This window comes from Aethalodelphis obliquidens, unplaced genomic scaffold (genome assembly GCF_003676395.1).
Source record: "Aethalodelphis obliquidens isolate GAN/ISIS:26980383/991018 unplaced genomic scaffold, ASM367639v1 scaffold1, whole genome shotgun sequence".
Taxonomy (NCBI): domain Eukaryota; kingdom Metazoa; phylum Chordata; class Mammalia; order Artiodactyla; family Delphinidae; genus Aethalodelphis; species Aethalodelphis obliquidens.
Window position 1 is genome coordinate 72381511 of NW_020837945.1, and position 25448 is coordinate 72406958.

Here is a 25448-nt window from a genome sequence, read left to right on the forward strand (position 1 = left end):
AATTAACTTTAAATATTTAAGTTGGCTTTTTTCCCTAAGAACCATGAATGAATAAAATACAGCAATGGGGGCTTCCCTGGTAGCACAGTGGTTGAGAGTCCGCCTGCCGATGCAGGGGACACGGGTTTGTGCCCCGGTCTGGGAAGATCCCACATGCCGTGGAGCGGCTGGGCCCGTGAGCCATGGCCACTGAGCCTGTGCTCCACAACGGGAGGGGCCACAGCAGTGAGAGGCCTGCATACCGCGCAAAAAAAAAAAAAAAAAAAAAAAAAAAATACAGCAATGTTTGGGACCTTTACTGAATATTTTTGGAAAGAAGAACTGTCACACAATTTTAGTATGACAGCCTGCTTCATTGATGTCTAATCTAAGACCTGTTAAAAATTACATACCAATTTTGGAAAATTTGACTATAGCCCAGAAATTCCTGGGATCATAAAATTTACATAAAAGAACATTTTTAATGTTTAATGTAAAACATTTAAAGACCTGATGTTTTACATTATCTATAAAGGATATTACTATGTAACTAAGTTAAAATGTACAGACACCTCTTAAATGAAAATCAAGATCCAAAAACCTTAATCTAAACAGGTGTAACATAATGTGGTTTTATTAGAGAATATCTCTAGCTTAATATCTTATTAGAGAATAACTGAACACAATGTATAAATAGTTCTATATTGAACATAAAGAAAATCCTAATTTCTGGCAGAAAAAATTAGAGAATATAAAAGGTAGACAAACTTTCATAGATTATTTTAGAAAAGATCACAATTTTTAATGAATTATTCCTAAGCACTGGATCCCTTTACTACAGAAAAGATCTGAAAACAACCTACGTAGATTCAAAGGAGAATAATTTGTTAACAAGACTACAAATTAAAAATGTTCCTAAATAACGCCAAACATTTTCATGGAATACATTATCAAGGATATTTTAGAAGAAATCCTGGTACTGAGAAACATATCATGTAAACAGACTTAGGGTCACTTTTTTATGGAGATACAATTTATATAAAATCCAAACTTTTAAAGTGTACAATTTGTGTTTTTCAGTACATTCACAAGCATGTGCAACCATCACCATGCTTTAATTCCAAAACATTTTCATCAGCCCCCACCCCCCAAAAACCCACTACCCATTAGCATTCATTCCCCCCTTCCCTCTCCCCTTAGACCCTGGCAACCACTATTCTTCTTTCTAACTCTAAGGATTTGTCTGTTCTGTACATTTTATATAAAAGGAATATTACAATATGTGGCTATTTGTGTTTGCCTTCTTCACTTAGCTTGTTTTCATGGTTCATCCTTGTTTTAGCCTGTTTTAGTACTTTGTTACTTATTATGGCTGAATCATATACCCCATTGGATGGATATTCCATATTTTGTTTATCCACTTTGTTAAATTTATTCTTTTTGATACTACTATAAATAAAATTATTTTCTTAATTTCACTTTCAGGTTGTTCAACTCTGGTATATTAGAAACACAACTGTTTCTTGTATAGTGATTCTCTGTCCTGCAAACTTGCTGAGCTTGGTTATTATCTCTGATAGTTTTTTTGCATTTCCTAAGATTTTCTATATATAAGATCATGGCATCTGCAAATAAGAGATAATTTTCCTTCTTCCTTTTTAATCTAGAAAGCTTTTATTTCTTTTTCTTGCCTAACTGCCCAATCTAGAAACTCCAGCACAATGTTGAATAAAAGTGGCATGAGTGGACACCTCTGTCTTGTTTCTGATCTCACAGGGAAACCTTTCAGTGTTTCAGCATTTAGTGTGACATAAGTTATCAGTTTTTCATAGACATCTTTTATCAGGTTGAGGAAGTTCTCTACTATTCCTAATTTGTTTGGTGCTTTTATGATGCAAGCTGTTGGTTTTTGACAGGAGCTTTTTCTGTTGAGATGGTCATGTGGCTTATATCCTTAACTCTATTAACACGGTGTTTTACTTTGGTTATCCCTGTGTTGAACCAACTATGCATTCCTTGGACAAATTCCACTTGGTTATGGGGTATAATCCTTTTTTAATGCTGGTGCACAATCCTTTTTTTATGCTGCTGAATCCACATGGCTATTTTGTTGAGGATTTTTACATATAAATTCATAAGGGATATTGTAGTTTTCTTTTCTTGTGATGTCTTTGTTTGGTTTGATATAAGAATAATATTGGCCTTGTAGAATGAGTTGGGAAGTGTTCTTCACACCTATTCCCTTTTGGGGGAAGAGTTTGTGAATGGTGCTAATTCTTCTTTAAACGTTCTATAGATTGCACTAGTGAGGCCATCTGGCCCTGGGTTTTTTCCTTTGTGGGAAGTTTTTGATTATCAATCTCCTTAATTGTTACAGGTGTACAGTTATAGTTTCCATTTCTTCTTGAGTCAGTTTCAAATGTTTATGTCTTTCTAGAAATTTATCAACAATTACACAATATGTATAACTATATATCACACATAATCTATATAACACATATATTATAAAATGTCCTTAGATTTTGAGAAATAATTTTTTTCCTAAAGTCTTTGTTTGATACTTGTATAGCCATTTTATGTGTTTCTTGGTTTCTGTTTGCATAGCATATCTTTTTCAACCTTTTACTTTCAACGAAGACTGAATCTAAAGTGTGTCTGTTGTAGAAAGTATATAATTTGATCTTTTTAAATCTACCCTGTCAATATCTGTCTTTTAGTTGGAGTATTTAACCCATTTACCTTCAATGTAATTTATCGAAAAAAAAAGATTTATGCCATACATTTTGCTATTTGTTTTCTTCACACCTTGTCTTTTTTGTTCCTCTATTCCTCCATTACTAACTTCTTTTGTAAAATAGGTATTTTCCACTGTACTATCTTAATACCCTTTAAAAAATTATATATATTTTGAGTTATTTGCTTAGTGGTTTCTCTAGATCATAATTAACATTTTATAACCATTTACTCTGAATTAACACCAATTTAGTTTCAATAGGATATAAAAACTCTGCTCTTATAATTCTGTGCCCTCTATACTCCCTGTGATACTACTGTCATATAAATTACATCTTTATACAGTATGTGTGTGCCCATCAACACAGATTTAAAATTATTGCTTTATTTAGTTGTTGTTTAAATTATAAAGGAGAAAAAAAAGAGTTACAAACAAAAAATGCACTTATGCTGTTTTACATTTACCTATATAGTTACTTCTAACAGTGCTCTTTACTTCTTCATATGGATTTGGGCTACTCTCTAATGTCCTTTCTTTCTGGTCTGAGGGATGAGATGCTCTTTAGTACTCCTTGTAGGGCAGGTTTACTGTCTATAAGAGAAGTTAAGGAGATTAATAACTTCCTTAGCTTTTGTTTACCTGGGACTCAGATCTGTCCTTCGTTTCTGAAGGATAGTTTGACTGGGTATAGAAACCTGGGACAATGGCTTTTTTCTTTCAGAATTGCCTTCTGGCCTCCATGATTCTGACAAGAAATCAACTGTTAATCTTACTGAGGATTCCCTGTAATCAGTGATTTTTCTTTGCTTTCAGGATTCTCCCTTTGTTTTTTGATATTTGATTATGATTTATCTGTGGTGTGGATCTCTTCAAGTTTATTCTACTTGTAGTTCACTGAGCTTCTCAGATGTGTACATTAAATTTGGGAAGTTTTTTGCCATTATTTATTCAAATATTCTTTCTGCCTCTTTCTCTCTCTCTTGTCATTCTGACTTCATTATACATACATTGGTACACTTGACGGTATCCCCACAGGTCTTTGAGCCTCTGACAATTTTTCTTAATTCTTTTTTCTTTCTGTTCTTCAGCCTGGGTAGTCTTAACGGACATATCTTCAAGTTGGTGGATTTTTTTCTTTTGCCAGGTCAAATCTGCTGTTGAACTTGTCTAGAGGATTTTTTTTTCCCTTCATTTCAGTTATTGTACTCTTCAACACCAGAATTTCTGTTTGTTTCTTTTTCATAAAAGAAATCTCTTTATTGACATACTCTACTTGGTGCGTTATTGTTCCTATACTTTCCTTACATTCTTTAGACATGGTTTCCTTTAGTTCTTAGAATATATTTAAAATATCTGATTTAAAATCTTTGTCTAGTAGTATAGTGTTGGGCTTCCTTACAGTTTCTACTGATTGCTTTTCCCCCGGGTATATTTTCTTGTTTTGCTGCATGTCTCAATTTTTTACTGAAAACCGGACATTTAAAATAATATAAAGTAGCAATTCTGGGTATAAGATCTGTCCTCCTACCCAGGGCTTGATATTACTGCTGTTTGTTATAGTAGTTGTTTGGTGACTTTTCTGAATTCTGTAAGGCTTGTATTCTTTGTTGTATGTGCCAGTGAAGTGTCTGCCTGATTAGCAGAGTGGTCAGTTAATGACTGGACAGAGACTTCATTAAATGTGCGCATGTTGGGTAATGCCTTCAACAATCAGCTAGGCAACTGATGATTCTGCCTTAATCTTCACTTCCTTCTTGCACAGAGTCTCATGGTCAGCCAGAGGTGAGAGTTTAGCGCCTTTTCAGGTCTTTCCTGAGCAGGCACACAACCCAAGACCATGCATGTGTCCTCCTAGATTCCAAAGTATAAGAGCTTTTCAAAGGTCCCATGGAGAGTTCACTCCCTAGCTTTTCCTTTTAAGTTTTTGATTAGTCTACTGTTTGCCCCAACTGTTACCAATGTCTCAGGCAGCCATAATATGCCTGTAATTGTTTTTGCAATTACCCCAAGGGAAAAGGCTTTTGCACTGGTGGAGCTTTGAATCAGGTCAAATACAGGGAACCTTTCAAATAGGATGTTCCAAGAACCCACCAGACAGGTCAAATTATGACAGTTCTTTGGAAAAGAAGCTCTGAACATTCTACCACCATTTTGCTCTCTCTAGTGGCTGTTGGGCCACTGGTTCTCACTGAAAAGGTGGGCTATTTTTCAAGGCTAATGTGGTGATAGAGAGCCAGGGATGGGACTTAGGCAAATTAAAATTCTACAAAGCTCATTCTTACAGAGATTCAGCAGTTTTTTTTTTTTTTTGAGTAAACACTTCCTGAATGGCTGTCAGTCTTTGGTTAATTTCCAGAGTTCTGAAAAAGTTTATTCTAAAAACAATTTTGGCCACTTTTCTCACTGTTTTTATGAAGGAGAGAATTTCTGTTGAACTCTCTTGGGTCACTTTCCATGTTTCTAAATTTTCAGGGAATATCAACTATATCCTGCCCTATGCTTGTCATCACTGGAAATAACAGTAATATTTCCATTTATACCATAGTGAAAAATGCACTGTCCAACATCTGTACAATAATAAATCTTGACTTAAAAAGCTTCTTTCTTCAACAAAATTAAATATATCAAAGGGAATATTTTATAAAAATTATTATTTATTTCCCTGCCTTCCCAAATATTTATGCTTTTCTCAGTAATGTGGGTTATCATTAAGAACATCAATAACAGGGATGTCTTTAGAACAGTGGTTCACAAGGTTTGGTCCCAGGAGCAGCAACATCAGTATCTCATGGAAACTTGTAAGAAATATAAATTTTCAGATCCTATCCAAGTCATACTGAATCAGAAACTTTGGGGATGGAATCTAGGAATCTGTTTTTTAATAACGCCTTGAGGTTATCCTGATACAAGCTGAAGACTGAAAATAGCTAAATTTTGTGTAAAGAGGTACTTAAATAAGTGTTTCTGGGTTTTATTTTAGAATATCTTTTCTCATGTTTTTCTCTTGTTCCTAAGGTCTTTCCTATTGCTTCTCAGGGTATTTCCCTAGGGTATTTCCCTAGAACAGCTTAGTAACCATTAAAATATTTAAGATAATGGATGTATACTGACAAACAGAAGGCTGAATTTAACTTACAGTAACATTAGGGCAAGCAACTGGTTGGGAGGGTCTGGGTCTTTCAGTTTTAAAACTTAGCCTAAAGGGGTTTCCAGACATGGGGCTTTCAGTGCTAAAATTGGGAAAGTTCTGGGTGAACCACGTTGTGTTCGTCAGAGTAACATATTCTAGCAGTGTGACAGTAACCCACATAAAGAGGTCCCACATGGACAATTTAAAAAACATATATTTTTGTTTTGAGTTTTTCACACATACCTCTAAGCCAACTGAGAATTAATTTTGACACAAGGTGTGAAGTGAGGCTCTAAGCTAATTTTATTCCGCTAAGCAACTAGCTAATTTCTCCAACATTTATTTTTTAAAAATTCATTCCTTATCACTAATTTGCCCTTATACTGTAAATTATTTTTAAAACTTAAATTACAGTATAACTTACAAGCAATAAAATGTACAAATTTAAACAGTTCAGTTGGAAGGATTTTTGACAACTGTATATGCCCATGAAACTAAAACCCCAAACATACCTTTTCCATCAACCAACCCAGAAATCTCCATTATGCCTCTTTTATAATAGGACAATTAGCGGCAACCACGTTCTGACTTATCAATACAAGTTAGTGTTGCCTGCACATGATTATAATTAGAATCATACAGTATGTATTTTTGTGGTGTGTTCTGTTTTACTCAACACGATTGTGTTTTAATGTCATCCATGCTGTTTGAGTTTTATTATGGATAGGCTATTATGAACATTCCTGTTATAGTGTAAACATAAGATTTCTTGGATAAAATCTGGGTGATAAGGTTAGGTGTATGTATAATTTCTTTAAAACTTCCCCAAAAGTTCTTGTAGTGGTTGTGTAGTTTTACATGCCCACCAGTAAAGAATAAGAGTTATAACTGCTCCACATCCTCTCTAATGTTTGTTGTCATCATTATTTTTTCTTTAGCCATTCAACTGGATAGGATATGGTATTTCACTATGGCTTTAAAAATGTTTTTACTTAGGCATAATTTACATTCAATAGAGTAATCATTTTTAGTTTACAGGTAAGAGTGTTGACAACTGTGTATGTTGTATAGCCACCGCCACAATCAAGATGTAAAAAAGTGACATTGCTCCCACCAAAATTCCTCTAACCCTGTTTTGCTTATTCATTGTGTTTTTTGCATTGCCCTGATGCCTAATGTTAAGTAAATTTTCATGTGTTTATAAGCCACTGATACACCTTGTTTTGTGAAATATCTGTTTAAGTCTTTTGCTCATTTATTTATTAGTATTACTATTTTGGCTGCGTTGGGTTTTCATTGCTGCACGTGGGTTTTCTCTAGTTGCAGCGAGTAGGGGTTACTCTTTGTTGTGGTGCACGGTCTTACTGCGATGGCTTCTCTGGTTGCAGAGCACAGGCTCCAGCTGTGTGGGCTTCAGCAGTTGCAGCACGTGGGCTCAGCAGTTGCGACACGCGGGCCCTAGAGGGCACGGGCTTCATAGTTGCGGTGTGTGGGCTCTAGGGCATGTGGGCTTCAGTAGTTGTGGCACACAGACTCAGTAGTCGTGGTTCGCAGGCTACACAGCACAGGATCAGTAGTTGTGGTGCATGGGCTTAGTTGCTTTGCGGCGTGGCTTGTGGGATCTTCCCGGACCAGGGATTGAACCTGTGTCCCCTGCATTGGCAGGTGGATTCTTAACCACTGCGCCACCAGGGAAATCTCCCCTCATTTTTAAATTGAGTTACTCACCTTTCACTGCTGCTTTGTGGGAGATGTTTATATATTCTGGATATAAGTTTTTTGTGAGATATATGTACTGGGAATATTTTTTCCCATTGTATAGCTTGCCTATTTGGTTTCTTAATGGCACATTTTTTTATGGTTAGCGTTTAACATATCTTGTCCAAGAAACTGTCGCCTACCTCAGGGTTGCAAAGATATCCTTCTATGTTTTCTTCCAGGAGGATTATGGCTCTGGGCTTCACACTTAGATTTATAAGATTTATAATCATCTAGAGTTAATTTTTATATCTGGAGTAAGACTGAGTTGAAATTTGTATTTTTCCATAAAGATATCCAGCTGTTTCAGCATTTATTAAAAAGACTTTCCTTTCACCACTGGACTGACTTGGTCCCTTGGTACCATTTAAGAAATCTTTGACTAATCCAAGTTCACTAAGATTTTCTTGTATGTTTTTTACTAGAAGTTTAGTTCTACAATCCATTTCAAGTTAATTTTTATAGATGATGAGTGGTAAGGCTAAAGTTATTTTCTTCTTTTCTCTACTTATTCTACCAGTTATAGAAGAGGGTGTTTAAATCCCCAACTCTGTAGATTTGTCCATTTCTCTCTTAATTCTGGGAACTTTTGCTTTATGTGCTTTGAAAGGATTACTAGGTACATGCACAATGAGGGCTGTTATGTCTTCTTGAAGAAATGATGCTTTCATTATATAAAATCTCTCAGTAATAACACCATTTGCCTTGAAGTCTATTTTGTCTCATATGAATATAGTCACACCATCTTTCATATGTTGTTTATATAGCATAATTTCTTCTACTCTTTTACTTACAACATATGAATCTTTATATTTAAAGTGAATTTCTGACAAAGGGTCTATATTTGGGTCTTGGTTTTTTTGAACCAAGCTGACAGTTTCTGCATCTTAAAGTGCTAACTATAATGTAGATATTAATATAGTTGCATTTTAACCTCACACCTTGGCACTGCTTTTTTCTACCTTGTCTTTCCTTCCTTTCCTACCTTTGTTTGGAGGAAGCATGTATTTTTTCATATTTCATTTTATTTCCTGTATTGACTTACATAAACTATACCCTTTTGGAGTATTTTTAGTGTTTCCTCTAGAGATTATAACATGCAAGTATAAATTATCACAGGCTACTTTCAATTAATTTTACACCACTTCTCAAACTGTATAAGAACCATCCTGCCCCTTTCTATTTGTGCTTTGGTGGCCTTATATCTTACTTCTACATATGCCATAACTCACACAATACGATGAAGTTATTTTGTTTTAAAGAGCCAATCATCTTATAATGAAACATGTAAAATTATTTCCTAAAAAATGTACCTTTTATACTTATCCAGGTATTTACCCCTTCTGTTATTCTTATTTCCTGTCTGCAGATTTAGGTTCCATCTGATATAATTTCTCTTTAACCAGAACAATTTCTTCTAGTATATCTTGTAGGTCTGTCAAGAACAACTTGTCTAAGATATACTGTCTGTTTGAAAATGTCTCTATTTCAACTTCATTTCTGATGACTAATTTCAGGAGATATAGGATTCTAGGTTGAAGGTTTTTTCTTTCACCACTTTAAAGATACTGTTCCATTCCTTTATGTCTTCTAATATTTCCAGTGAGAATCCAGCTGTCATTTGTACTGTTCCTATATATGTAATGTGTTTCTATGTTTACTTTTAACATGTGCTCTTTAGCATAGCTTTCTAGCACTTTACAATGTATCTAGGTCTGGTTTCCTTTGCATGTATTCTGCCTTGGCTTTGCTATGCTTCACAGATCTGTGGGTTGATATCTTTCATCAGTTTTTGAAAGTTCTTTGTCATTATATCTTCAAAGATTCTGTCTCCTCTTTATTGTCTGACATCTCCTCTTTACTTCCATAGACCTTGGATGCTCTGGTCTACTTTTTTTCCCTGATTTTCCCTCCACCCCTCCTGATTTACGTTTCAGTTTGGAAATTTTCTTTGACCTATGTTCAAATTCACTGATTCTTCCCTCTTCAGATTCCAGTGTGCTGTTATGCCTTTCAGACAAAATTTTCACTTGTGATAGTTAAAAAAAAAATTTCTAGCAATTCCATGTGACTCATTTTTCATATGTTCTATATCTTTGCTGAAATTCTCCCATCTTATCATCCATATTGTCTACCTTTACTCCTATATCCTTTAGTATTTTTATCATCATCATTTTATCTTATTTTAAAATACCTGTTTGATAAATCCAACATCTGAGCTTTTTCTCAAGTTACTTATACTGTTTTGTCTTGACAACCAGCTTTTCTTTCTTTTTTGCATGTTTTGTAATTTTTAATTATAAAGTAGACACTTTGGATAAAATAACAGTAGAGGTTGAAATAAAAAATAAATAGTATTTAATTCCAGAATTGGGAATAATCCTTGTGCCAGGCCACTAGAGTGGGGCAGCTGTATCTATATGATCTATAGTTGAGCTGCTACTGGATTTTGTTTTAGTTTAAGTTTAGTTTCAAATGTTTTGAGAGCAGAATTAAGACTTTTCTTTCTGAGGTGCTTAGGCTATGAGCACTGGTAAAATTCCCTTTACTGGTGTAAAGATCTCATCTCATTACACACACACACACACACACACACACACACACACACACACAAACATACACCTTTATAACCCTGCTGCCAGCTTCTGAGGTTGCTGGTAAGTTTTCTTTGCTCTCTAGACCTGTCCCAGGCTTGCTATTTCTTGGAGGTATCTCTGTCCACACTGCCTCAGAGGGCTTTTTCTCAGCTTTCTTGCCCCACTCTCATCCCTGAGCAGCTCAAAGTACGGAGTTGCTGAGATTAGTTTTCACAGATCTTCTGCTCAAGGTCCCCTATTTACTGGCAGGTGCCTTGTATTTTGGGATGCTCTGTATGACTCAGTAATAACTTTTTCTTAATTCCCTGTTGTTTCACAACCTTCGGTTTACAAGCTCTGAGGTCTTAGTGAAGACCCATGGAAAAGAGTTGGCAGGTAGGTAAGGACTTGCTCTGCGGCTTCCCAGAATTTTTTATCAGTTTCACCAGTCCACTGAGGCCATTACATGTTGGGGTAAAGTTTGGTTGGTTCCTCGCTATCCCCGTCTAACCCTTCTCTTTCTCCTACCGCTCTTCCAAGGAGCAGCTGCCATGGGTGTCTTCTCTTCTATGTAGGGCTAGTTACTATCTGGAAGTTACTTTACTTAGGTCACTTTGAATCCTCAGTTCTCTGATGAGTTTAGTTTTTCTAAACTTATCCAGATGGTTTGGGTTGTTATGGTTAAGAGTGATGGTCTCTTAAGGTCCTCAACATTCTAACACTGTAACTAAGGTGTATTTCTGCTTCACAGTTCTGTTCCAATAATCACTATTTTGGGGTGGTACTATGCTATTTTAGTTGCTGTAGCCTGAAGCATATGGGTACAATTTTCATTTACTTGCACTGCATATTAATAATTTCCTTTATTTTCTAAAATTGTAGTACTATAATCCTTAACAAAGTACCATAGCTTATTTGAAGACTCAAATTCCCAAGACTTTCATTCAAATATCAGTTAGTTATACCAATATCTCAGAACAGCTAAAACCAGAAAGAGCTCTACTTTAGTAAATGATTAGCCACCTTCTTTCTGTCTTAGACTCAGTCTATCTTGAACTATAAAGAATCCTCAAAAAGGTAGGCTGCAGGAATATGATGATATGTCTAAGTATATGCAGGGAAGGATCAGGTGGCAAGAGGGACTGCAATCTGAAAACTGCAATAAAAGATCCAATTTTTGGAATGCTTTTCCTATCATGTTCCAGCCACATGTATCTTCAGTTTGAAGAGTACTTTCTGATTTTCTTTACTTTATATTGAAAAAATGATTTAAAATAGTTATCAATACTGAATAGCATTGCTGACCCAGGATATAGGTTTTATCCCTATATCTCAGATCCCAAAATTTCAAAAAGCATTACTTAAATTTTTAATTAAAAACAAAATGACGTAGCATAATATAGTGGTTAAGGTAAATCCTGCCTATACCACTTATTAGGTTTTATTAGCTACTATGAGCAAATCACCCTTTAAACTTCAGTTTTCTCAATGGAAAAATGATGATAAGAATGATGCTCCCAAGTCTACCACAATCGACTTAAGATATTTTTCAAAGAATACCACTCCCCAATTCAGGCAGCACTGAATACCCACATGTGAAGTACATAAAGTACTACTGACATTAAGTTCACAATGAAAAATTCAGAACATAGGAAAACAATGTACTGTAAGTCACCATAAAGTAACATGTATTAGATACCTACAAACTTCAGAAAACAGAACTATTATTTATAGAATACAAGCTTATCTCATTTTACTGTGCTTCACTTTATTGTACTTTGCATTTTTTACAAATTGAAGGTTTGTGGCAACCCTGCTTTGAGCAAGTCTATTGGTGCCATTTTTCCAACAGCATTTGCTCACTTCGTGTCTCTGTCACATTTTAATAATTCTTGCAATATTTCAAACTCTCCACCAGCAAAAAGAGTATGACTTTCTGTAGGCTCAGATGATGGTTAGCATTTTTTAGCAATAAAGTATTTTTAAAATTAAGGTATGGACATTGTTTTTTAAGATATAATGCTAATCTAATAAACTACAATATAGTATAAGTTTTACATGTACTGGGAAACCAAAATATTTGTTTGACTTGCTTTATTGTAATATCTGTTTTTGGTGGTGGTCTGGAACTGAACCTGCAATATCTTCAAGGTATGCCTGTGTAAGATAAATAGGTTTAAAAGAAAAACCTAAAAGAACATAAGAAACTTTAATCAAGACTCCCGCAAAACCACCAAGGAAGATTTGAAAAAGAATTAGAAAGAACTTCTAGAAAGAAAATGGTACTTTGAAATGAAAAAGTTAGTTTTAGCCTAAAGAGCAGATTAGACACAGAGGAAGAAAATTTATGAGCTAGAAAACAGATCTGACTGAAATTAAGTACAAGGAGATAGAGTTGATAAATATGAAATTGGGATTAAAAGACATGGAGAACAGAATGGTAATGTCCTCTCTCATAGGAGTTCAAGAAGGACAGAATACACAAAATGTGGGAAAGGCAAAATTTAAAAGATTCCAGAATTGATGAGACAGGACTCCTCTGATTCAGCAAGCATAATGAATTCCAGATAGAATAAATAAAATGCTAGACACAGACACATTTTAGTAAAACTGCAGTGTACCAAAGACTAAGAGACTTAAAAGCAATCAGTAAAAAAAAAAGAAATCACCTACAAACAACAAAGAGTGATCTTTTTTGTTAAACAACAACGAAAGAAGACAGATAGTATAAAGTAATATGTTCATAGTATTGAGAGACAACACTTGTCAACATACAGTTCTAGACTAAATTTATAAGTGAGGGCAAATTAAAAACAGTTCCAGGTAAACGCTAAGAGTAATTACTATCAAGAAATCACTGCTAAAAGAACAATCTAAGAGCTCCCACTAAGGTGCATTTGGATATTTGAGGGACATTTTTGCTTTATGAAATAACTAAGGAGTTCTATTAGCATGAGGATGGGAGCTAGAAAAGCTAAATTTTCTACAGTGATCAAGATAGTCCTATACTATGAATCCAGTCCCAATGCTGGTAGTGACTTGCTGAGAAACACATAAGAAGTAAGATACAAGAAAGGATGATGAACAAAAAATTGTAGAACACTTGGATTAGCTGTTCATAAACAAAAAGAAAAATGACTAAGTTTGAGGGATATATAAATGAAACAAAAGTAAAATACTAGAAACACCCCCATTATAATTAAGGTTTCCCCAAATCTGAGTCATTTGGGAGAACAGCTGAATTACTGATAAGGTTTTAGTCTAAAATTGTATGGGTAATAGCCACATAAGCACAGACACAAACTGAAAGTAAAAAATGGAGAAAAGATGAGGCAAATATCAAGCAAAAAAGTCAGCATAGCCACAGTAATATCAGGCATTATAGCTTCTAGGGTAAAAACCATTATTACAAGTAAAGAGGATCATAACCTAATGGTAAAAAATTTCAACTCACCAGGAAGGAATGCTGATTCTAAAATTAGATGCACATAGTAACATAGTTTCAAAGATATAAGGAAAATAATTGCTGCCAGGAAAAACTGTTAAACCCACCATTCAGATAAACTTAAAAAGTCTCCTTTAATAACAGATAAGGTTGGGCTTCCCTGGTGGCGCAGTGGTTGAGAGTCCGCCTGCCGATGCAGGGGACACGGGTTCGTGCCCCGGTCCGGGAAGATCCCACATGCTGCGGAGCGGCTGGGCCCGTGAGCCATGGCTGCTGAGCCTGCGCGTCTGGAGCCTGTGCTCCGCGACAGGAGAGACCACAACAGTGAGAGGCCCGCGTACCACAAAAAAACAAAAAAAAACAAAAAAAAACAGATAAGGCGATAACAGATTGAAGTATAAAGAAGATATGAACTATGCAAGTAACAAGGATGAGTTAACAGACATACAGAAAACCTTGCAGTCAACAAATAGAGAATACATACTTCCTTCAAGCACATTCATAAAGACTGATCTCTTATAAGTAAGTCAAATACCAAAAGAAAATCTATCATACAGAACATGTTCCCGGTCAACACTGTAATTCTACAATTAAGTTGTAAAATGTTAGAAGAAGATAGCCAAAATACCTCCCATAACTTTAGAATATAAAAAACAAAAGGTTTAATAATTAACAGGTCATAGTTAAAATAATAAAAACATTATTTTGATTAACATATCCTACCGATATAATACGATCTCCTTTCCTGAGCTCTCCACTAAGATCAGCAGGTCCGCCAGCCAAAATAAAGGAAATAAATATTCCTTCTCCATCTTCACCTCCTACAATGTTGAAACCAAGGCCTGTTGAACCACGATGAAGAACAACTTTTCTAGGTTCCCTGAAAATTAAAAAAATATTGAATACCTTAAAACATATAGAGAACTTGACTTTCTATCAATGAGAATTCCCTACTGATAAATCATATTTCCATATTATAAAAAAAGTCAGATGAAATTTAAAGTTTTCTAAACTCTGGGGTAAAGAGATTCTTTCCAAGCCTAGAAATTAAAAGGAAAAATCCTAATTTTATATAGAAGCTAAAAATCCTTGTTAAGAAACAAACATAAAACTAAAATAAGAAGGAGAAAATGTGGGAATTAAAAAATAATGATATAAAGAGCATACTCAAAAAATAATACTCATGAAAAGCTGATGTTGCACACACTTCACTGCCTAAGAAGCAGTCACTGTCTCTACTTCTTATATGTTGTAAAAGGCAGATATCCCTTTGTCTCAGAGAAGGTAGGAAGGCCCCCTTTCTACTCTCAAACGGATCAATCATGAATAACTTATGCCAGTCACTGCAATTTCACTCCTGTTTGCTAAGGTGAGGCTATGACCCTATTCTGGTCTCTAAGAAATAACAGGAAATTTTACTGTCACTTCCCAAAGAAAGACTCTAACAAGGACAAAGCATATTCTGTCCCCATACAAAGCGTATTTGTTCCCCTCCTTATTCCAAATCACTCCCACACAAAAGAATGAACTATAAAATCCTGTTACTGATTTGGACATATCACAATCATGAAGATAACCAGCAGAATCCCAGAGATACCATGGACCTAGTTTTGCTACACAAATGTTAGAAATGCCCATCTCTAGACTTTCTATATAAAGTAATTAAATATCTTTATTTCTTAAGTCACATCCCTCCAATTCATCTACCTATCTCTGCTTTTCATCCATTCTAAGATGCATCTCTTTTGTTCCCTCCAACTCCCAATTTAAAATCTCTGAAATCAGAATACATCTTACCACTAATAACATTTCCCATTTGCTGCCACTTATACATAATTGTGTGAAAACCATTTACATCTTCCAGTAAGACCATGAAAATTCCAAGAGCTGACTGTTTTAGATATGATGAATCACAGAATATCATTTGAGATTAGAATGTATCATATTTGGTAAATATTTTAAAAATTTAATTTGCTTTTTCTAAAACACTGCAGAAAGCTTTTGGTAACAAACGGCTTAACAGAAGTAAATATTTCTAAAAACTGTATTTTAGGGATCCTTCCATATAATGTGGAATTAATCTTCTTAAATATTTGTCTGCTCAAAACTTAAAGCGGTGTGTTTTCTAGTCATACATAGGTATTCATCATTAATCAGCTTTGTCAGTTCACTTACAGGATTAACAAAATTATACTGAGTATTTTCTTGTCAAAAATGGCAAAATTCAACAATATGTTGTTTAGGAAATATATACATAAACACCTATATGAAAGAAAAAAGGGAATAGTAAATCCAAAATTCAGGAAAGGAGTTAACTTGGTGGGGCAATGTAGGAGAAGCAGGGTAGGATCAGGGGCACAAGACAGGTTTCACTATACTGGTCTTACTTCCTTGTTAGATTGTGGACTCATGGTTTAGGGTTCCTATAATACATTAAAATATATGTATGAATTATAATTTTGCATTAGCAAATAATAATTAAAAAATACCCTGCTGAAATCCAATAGTATTTCCAGAGGAAAATAAATTGAATTTTCAAATAACATAAGCACTTGAAGAGATGCTCAACATCATTAGGCACTAGGGAAATGCATCAACATCACAATGAAATACGTCTCACCTATAACAATGGCTATAAAACAAAACAAAAGAGAAAAAACAAATGTTGCTGAAGATGTGGAGAAACTGGAATCCTCATATATTGATGGTGGGAATGTAAAACGGGGTGGCTGGTACAGAAAACAGTTAGGTGGTTCCTCATGAACCTAAACATAGTTACCATATGACCCAGTAATTCCACTTCTAGGTATGTATCTAAAGGAACTAAAAGCAGGTATGCAAGCAGATATGTGCATGCCAGTGTTTATCCCAGCATTATTCACAATACCCAAAAGGTGGAAACAACCCAAGTGTCCATCAACAGATGAATGGATAAACAAAATGTTGTACATACATATAATGAAATGTTATTCAGCCATAACCAGAAATGAAGTTCTGATACATGCTACAACATGTATGAATCTTGAAAACATCATTATGCTATGTGAAAGAAGCCAGATACAACAGGTTAAGTATTATAAGATTCCACTACATGAACAATTTAGAATATGAAAATTCAGAGAGAAAAAATGTAGATTAGAAGCTACCAGGAGCTGGGAGAACAGGGAAATGTGGAATTACTGCATAATGGTTATAGAGTTTGTCTGAGGTGATGAAAAGGGTTTGTTTCTTTTCTTTTGCTGCGCCATGCGGCATGTGGGATCTTAGTTCCCTGACCAGGGATCAAACCCACGCCCCCTGCATTGGAAGCGTAGTCTTTTTTTTTTTTTTTAAAAAACATCTTTAAGGGCTTCCCTGGTGGCGCAGTGGTTGAGAGTCCGCCTGCCGATGCAGGGGACGCAGGTTCCTGCCCGGGTCCAGGAAGATCCCATATGCCACGGAGCAGCTGGGCCCGTGAGCCGTGGCCGCTGAGCCTGTGGGTCCGGAGCCTGTGCTCCGCAACGGAAGAGGTCACAACAGTGAGAGGCCCACATACCGCAAAAAAAAAAAAAAAAAAAATCTTTAATGGAGTATAATTGCTTTATAATGGTGTGTTAGTTTCTGCTTTATAACAAAGTGAATCAGATATACATATATTCCCATATCTCCTCCCTCCTGCGTCTCCCTCCCACCCTCCCAGGTGGTCACAAAGCACCGAGCTGATCTCCCTGTGCTATGCAGTTGGGAAGCGTGAAGTCTTAATCACTGGATCAGCAGAGAAGTCCTGAACAGGGTTTGGAAAAAGATAGTGGTGTTGGTCATAAACATCATAAATGCAATTAATGCCACTGAATCGCAATTTGAAAATGGTTACAATAGCAAATTTTATGTTATATATATTTTACCACAATTTAAAAAATTTATAATGTAATATACTAAAAATCACTGTGTTGTACATTTTAAATGGTAAACTGTATGGTTTGTAAATCATATCTCAATAAAGCTGTTAAAAAATGAACTTTAGAATTATTAACTGTTTGTATGTTGGGATTTCTTTTATTTTCTCTTTTTATTGGTAATGCGATATAATCTCTGAAAAATTGTTTAGGGTTAAATTGTGGAGAACTTCTAATATGAAGTAAAGATATCTGTACTTCATTATCTGGGCAAAGGAGTATAATGATCAAAAGGGAGTGATAAAACACTCACCATTTAGGAAGACATATTCAATAATCAACTGCCTGATTTTTACAGAAGAATACAGAAAACAGGTAGGCCTGTTGTGTAATACTACAGAGTCCAACAAATATTCTAGACAACAGATATGTAGTGAAAAAAGATGGGGAACAGCAATCAAGATGTTAATATGACATATTTTTAATTTGAAAAATATGCTGATTAAAGACTGGATAAGCCATTAACTACTTCCTCTTTACCTCTATAAATAAGCAGTATTAGAAAATAACAGCAACAATAAAACGACCATGATATGTCAGTATACTAACACAGACTAAAGATTAACAGCCTTGAGAATTCACACCACAAACGTATAATCACAAACACTATTCTTTCCAGTAATTTTCATCCTAAAACAATTATTGAGCACCTATTAAATTAAGTTCTCAATATTGCTAACTCCTGAAGAAGAGGACAAAGACAAACACCCCTATCTGACATTTAAGAGATCACTGCTTAGAGTCAGGAGTCTAACAAATAAAGAATAATTATAATTATAAAGGTTCAAAAATAATAATGCTAACAGTAATACAATTAATAAAAACATAAAATGACATGAATTGTCATACATTTTAACATTAAATGCTATAATATGAAATACTACTACATAATTTACTTCTACAAAAGCTATAAAGCAAACTGTTCAAACATATTATCATATTACTATGTTGAATAATGTGAAAAAGATCTAAAATATTTTTTCACTTTTTTTCCCACTTAGATAAAAGAGTTTTTTGGGGAATAAAAAGACAGTTAGGGTTTCCCTGGTGGCACAGTGGTTGAGAGTCTGCCTGCTGGTGCAGGGGACACGGGTTCGTGCCCCAGTCCGGGAGGATCCCACATGTCACGGAGCGGCTGGGCCCGTGAGCCATGGCCACTGAGCCTGCGCATCTGGACTATGCTCCGCAATGGGAGAGGCCACAACAGTGAGAGGCCCGAGTACCGCAAAAAAAAAAAAAAAGACAGTTAATCTAAAAAACTGTTAGTGAGTAATGTTAGTAATGTTAGATGGAAGTAAATTTTAGGTGTCAGAATAAGTAGCAACACTAAAAAAAAGCAGTGATTTATTTGTAATATATATATATATATTTTTGTGGTACACGGGCCTCTCACTGTTGTGGCCTCTCCCGTTGCGGAGCACAGGCTCCGGACGCGCAGGCTCAGCGGCCATGGCTCACGGGCCCAGCCACTCCGCGGCATGTGGGATCTTCCCAGACCGGGGCACGAACCCGTGTCCCCTGCATCGGCAGGCGGACTCTCAACCACTGCGCCACCAGGGAAGCCCTCTAATATATTTTTACACTTATGGCCCTTCAATGAACCCTCCAATAAAAAAAAATAAGGTTTAGGTTCATTACCTGTTAATAAAATTAGTCCTGAAAATTGTGACTATCCTAGTTGGCTAACTATAACTCCATCTAATAGTTGGCTTTATGTAAGAAGGATGACTATTCAGTTCGTTACCTTGTAATTTCATCATCTCCAAGCACTGCTTTCGAAACAGGTGAATATCTGGCTGGTGATGCTGGTGTCTGGCCCAAGTAGGAAGATGTGCTAACATGGTTATCAACAGGCTGAGAAGAAGCTTCAAAATAAAGTAAGTAAAAAAACACTTGAAAAAGGAAACATACCATTTAGTACCACATTTGTGGATTATCAGTTTCAAAGTTAATTAATGTATAATTCATATTCGCTCATTTATATAATAGAATTTGGTAGAGAAAATTTATTTACTAGGTAAAAAAATTAGAGAAGCTCAAGTTTCCAGGTAAAAACTAGTTTAGAAATTCCGATCAGTAAAGCAAACTTATTCCATTTGGTTTCTCTGAGAAAACAGAACTAAAAAGGAGTTTAGTTTTACAGTAACTGGAGTTACAGTAACTGATTTGCACAATGAAATCCAGGCAAGATTAATCAAAAGACTGTCATAGGAAAGATTGAACCAAATCAGTCTTAAGTACAATAACCTTATTCTTCTAAGAAGTTATTTTGCAGACTAATGTTTTTAGAAAGTATATATGGCTGATCCCTGAACAACATGGGGGTTAGAAGCACTGACCCTCCAAAAAATTGAAAATGCACATATAACTTTATAGTTGGGCCTCCATATCCATGGTTCTGCATCCAGATTCAGCTAACCGCACATCTGTAGTACGTACTGAAAAAATCCATGTATAAGTGGACCCACATAGTTCAAACCCATGTTGTTCAATGATAAACTGTATACTCAAAATCTGATTGTGAATAACGAAAAACGAAAGCTTTGCAAAAAGCTATGCTTGACAAAGTTTTAGAATAAATTGAGGGACTTCTGGTTTCCAGCTTGGCATATAAGAAGCTTTGAGTCATTACTCTGTCCTAACAACAACTAAAAAGGTGAACAAACTGAAAAATCAACAACCCTTTTTAGATGCTTAAGATAGAAGTCATAGGGCAAAACACTGTCCCCCAAATTAAGGACACTGAAAGGTGAATACAGAAAATCACAACTTACTAGAGCAGAAATCTCTGTGGTAACAAGTGCTGGGGTAGAGTAACCTGAACTGTAATTAACAAATTGTTGGGGGCTCAGTGCGGATGACTTTGGGAGTCAAAAACTCCAGGGGGACCCCATCATCAGGGGCCCCACATTTTTGTGAGTTTTACCTCCTAGAACTCTACAGGTTCTCACAGTGAATACTGGAGAAAAATTCTGTCATGCTTCTGGCAGGAGGAGGGGAAAAGGAACCATTTTGAAATATATTACAAGCATTTTGTTCTTCTTAACAGTCTGTCCTCAGAAGAAACTATTTAACCAGAGCCTCACCTGCTGGGGTTTTGTCAGAGCCCAACAGAGCTGGGGGAAGGGAAATAACCAAATCTAGCCAATTCTAGCCATCCTGTCCTAAGGGAGCAGAACTGGGGAGAATACTGAGAAGCACTGTGAAGAGCACTGCAGAGGCACAAGGTCACTAAGGGACTGAGACTTAATCACAGGCCTATTCAACACTTTTCCACTCCAACACCTTATCACCATATTACTAAAGGCCTATTTACAGCAGTTCCTTTTATCCAGTACATCATGCCTGGCTATCAAGAAAAAATTACAAGACACACAAAAGGCAAAAACACAGTTTGAAGAGACAGAGCAAGCATAACAGCCAGACTCATATATGTCAGTGATGTTGGAATTATCAGACCAGGAATTTGAAACAATAATGATTAACGTGCTAATGGCTCTAATGGATAAAGAACACGATGGGCAATACAAGTGGAGAGATGAAAACTCTAAGAAAGAAACAAAAAGAAACACTAGAGATCAAAAACTCTGTAACAGAAATGAAGAATGTCTTTGATGAGCTACTAGTAGTCTGGACATGGTTGAGGAAAGAATCTGAGCTTGAGGATATCTCAATGGCAACCTCTAAAACTGAAAAGCAAAGAGAAAAAATGACTGGGGGGAAAAAACCAGAACAGAATATCCAAGAACAGTGGTAGAACTACAAAAGGTGGAACATATATGTAATGGGAATACCAAAAGCAGAAAAAGGAGAGAAAGGAATAGAAGAAATCTTTGAAACAATAATGATGAGAATTTCCTCCAATTAATGTCAGACACCAAACCATAGATCTAGGAAGCTCAGAGAACACTAAGCAGGTTAAATGCAAAGAAAAGTTACACCTAGGCATATCCTTTTCAAACTACAGGATAAAAAAAAAGGGAAGAAAAGCCCTAAAAAAAGTCACGGGAAAAAACTGCACCTTACTGATAGAGGTGCAAGGTAAGAATTAAATATGACTTCTCAGAAACCATTCAAGCAAGACAGTGGAGTGTTAAGAGAAAAAACCCACCTGTGAAATTATCCTTCAAAAGTGAAAAGGAAATAAAGACTTCCTTAAACAAACAAAAATTGAGGGAACATTTATTGCTAGTAGATCTGCCTTTTGAAATGTTAAAAGAAGTCCTTTAGAGAGAAGGGAAGTTAGTAGGTCAGAAACTCAGTTACACAGAAAGAAAGGAAAAGCACTGATGAAGGAATAAGCAAAAGTAAAATAAAACTCATTTTTCTTATTTTTCTTATTCCTGATTGAGCTAACAAATAACACTTTGTTCAAAACAATAGCAACACTGTATTCGACTATGTCTGTATATATGTTTATGTATAAATGAAATGAATGTCAGCAATGATACAAGGGATGGGAGGGAGGAATTAGGATTATTTTGTTATTATAAGGCACTCACACTATCCAAAAAGCTGTAGTGTTACCTCAAAGTGGAATTAGATTACTACACATGTATATTGCAAACTCTAGGGCAACCACTAAAAAAAAGTAAAAGAATGTAACTAATACACTAAGAAAGGAGAGAAAACAGAATCACGCAAAATGCTTAATTAAAGCCATAAAAGGCAGGAAAAAAAATGGATGACAAATACAGGAGCAAAGAACAGGGTAACAAACAGAAAAGAGTAGCAAATATCATAGACATTAATCCAACTATATCAATAATCACTTAGAACATCAATGGCCTAAATGCACCAATTCTAAGACAGATACTGTCAGAGTGGGTCAAAAAACCAAGACCCAAGATATACTGTCTACAAGAAAGCCAATTTAAATATAAAGGCCTATATATTAAAAGTAAAAGGATGGAGAAAGATATACCATGCTAACACTAATCAAAAGAAAGCAGGAGTAGCTATATTAATTTCAGACAGAGAAGACTTCAAAGTAAGGAAAATTATCTGGATTAAAGAAAGGCATTTCTTAATGATAGAGTGGTCAGTTCTCCAAGAAGACATGATAATCTTTAACACCTAACAACAAAGGGTCAAACTATGTGAGGCCAAAACAGACAGACTGAAAAGAGAAATAGATTAATCCACACCTCTTTATCAGAAATGAACAAATATAGCAGGCAGAAAATCAGGAAGGACATAGCTGAACTCAGTAACATCACTAATCAACTGGATATGATGGACACCTATAGACTACTTCATCCAGCAACAGCAGAACACATATTTTTCTTAAGCTCCCACATAACGTTCACCAAGATAGATCATGTTCTGGGCTATGAAACATACCTTAACAAATTAAAAAAAAATAGAAATCATACAATGTCCGTTCTCAGACCACAGTGAAATTAAACTAGAAATCAATAAAAATATGATAGCTAAAAATCCCCCAATACATGGTGATTAAATAACACAAACACACTCTTAAATAACGCTTGGGTCAAAGAAGAAATCTCCAGAGAAATTTTAAAAATGTTTTGAACTAAATGAAAATGAAAACACAACCTATCAAAATCTGTGGGATAGGGGCTTCCCTGGTGGCGCAGTGGTTGACAGTCCCCCTGCCGATGCAGGGGACACGAGTTCGTGCCCCAGTCCGGGAACATCCCACATGCCGCGGAGCGGCTGGGCCCATGAGCCATAGCTGCTGAGCCTGCACGTCCGGAGCCTGTGCTCCACAACGGGAGAGGCCACAACAGTGAGAGGCCCGCATACCGCAAAAAAAAAAAAAAAAACCTGTGGGATACAGCAAAAGCAGTGCTTAGAGGGAAATTTATAGTGCTGAATGCATATATTAGAAAAAAAAGAAAGATCTAAAATGAATCATCTTAGCTTCCACCTAATAAAACTAGAAAAAGAGTAAATTAAATTCAAAGTAAACAGAAGGAAAAAAAATAATAAAAAATTAGAGCAGAAATCAATGAAATTAAAAATAGGAAATCTGGGCTCCCTAGTGGTGCAGTGGTTAAGAATCCACCTGCCAATGCAGGGGACATGGGTTTGAGCCCTGGACCAAGAAGATCCCACATGCTGTGGAGCAATGAAGCCCGTGCACCACACCTATCGAGCCTGCGCTCTAGAGCCTGCGCGCCACAACTACTGAAGCCCACGCGCCTAGATCCTGAGCTCTGCGACAAGAGAAGCCACCTCAATGAGAAGCCCGCGCACTGAAACGAAGAGTAGCCCCTGCTTGCTGCAACTGGAGAAAGCCTGCGTGCAGCAAGGAAGACCCGATGGCAGCCAAAAATAAATAAATAAAATAAATAAATTAAAAATAAATAAATAAATAAAACAGGAAATCAACAGATTAAAAAAAATCAATAAAACCAAAAGTTGGTTCTTTGAAAAGATCAATAAAATCAATAAGCCTCCAGCCAGGCTAACTAAGAAAAAAAGAGAGAAGACAGAAATGAAAGAGGGCACATCACTACAGATTCCATGGAGATTAAAAGAATAGTAAGTACTATGAAGAACTTTATGCCCACAGATTTGATAACCTAGATGAAATGGACCAATTCCTTGAAAGACACAATCTGCCAAAACTCACAAAAAAGAAACAGGCAATCTGAACAAGCCCATATCTATTAAAGAAATTGAATCCATAATGATAACCTTCAGTGGTGAGTTCTACCAAACTTTTAAGAAAGGAATTACACCAATTCTCTATAACCTCTTCCAGCAGACAGAAGCCAAGGGAATACCTCCTCATTCTATGAGGCCAGCATTATCCTAACAAAACCAGACAAAGAAATCATAAGAAAAAACCCTCTAGAACAACATCGCTCATGAACATAAATGGAAAAAATCTTCAACAAGATATTAGCAAATCAAATCCAACAATATATAAAAAGAATTATATACCACAAGCATCTGGGATTTATCCCAGGTATGCAAGGCTGGTTCAACATTCAAAAAACAATATGATCCATCACAACAACAGGCTAAAGAAAAGTTACATAATCATATCAATAGATGAAGAAAAAGCATTTGATAAAATCCAAAATATCAATTTATACGAAAATCTCTCAGTTAACTAGGAATAGTGGGGAGTATTGTCAACCTGATCAAGAATACTCGGGCTTCCCTGGTGGCACAGTGGTTGAGAGATGCAGGGGACACGGGTCTTGCCCTGGTCCGGGAAGATCCCACACACTGCGGAGCAGCTGGGCCCGTGAGCCATGGCCGCTGAGCCTGCGCGTCCGGAGCCTGTGCAATGGGAGAGGCCACAACAGTGAGAGGCCCACGTACCGCCAAAAAAAAAAAGAATACTCTACAAAAATCCTACAGCTAACATAATACTTAATGGTGAGGAGCTTGAAGCTTTACCACTAAAATTAGGAGCAAGTGAAGGATGTCTTAGTTAATGCATTAACATAAGAAAAGGAAACAAAAGGTAGGCAGATTGAGAAAGAAGCAATAAAACTGTCTTTGTAGATGTCATGATTGTCAATGTAGAAAATCTGAAAGAACTGACAAAAAAAAACTCATGGAACTAGTAAGCAATTATAGCAAGGTTGAAAGATATATTATATATATTGTATATATTAACCTTTATACAAGGTTAATATATAAAGTTGACTGCTTTCCTGTATACCAGCAATGAACAAGTGAAATTTGAAATTAAAAACACACTACCATTTACATTAGCATCCCCTAAAATGATATACTTAGGTATAAATCTAATGATCTACGTGAGCAAAACTACAAAACTCTGATGAAAGATATCAAAGAAGAACTAAATAAATTGAGAGAGAGCCTATGTTCATGGACAGGAAGCCTCAATACTGTCAAGATGTTATTAGTTCTTCTCAACTTGATCTACAGATTCAATGCAACC

General features: G+C 35.9%; 1 protein-coding gene across 9 annotated transcripts in view; it reads right to left on the reverse strand.

Moving 5' to 3' along the window:
* DLG1 (discs large MAGUK scaffold protein 1) overlaps positions 1–25448 on the reverse strand; it is a 286699-nt gene that overhangs the window by 83414 nt on the left and 177837 nt on the right. For all 9 annotated transcript variants that reach the window (XM_027108229.1, XM_027108241.1, XM_027108235.1 and 6 more), the window contains 2 exons: positions 19302–19422; positions 14346–14502 (listed from right to left, as the gene is read on the reverse strand). In XM_027108229.1, the coding sequence (XP_026964030.1) occupies positions 14346–14502; positions 19302–19422 (278 nt within the window). The remainder of the gene's footprint in view (positions 1–14345; positions 14503–19301; positions 19423–25448) is intronic.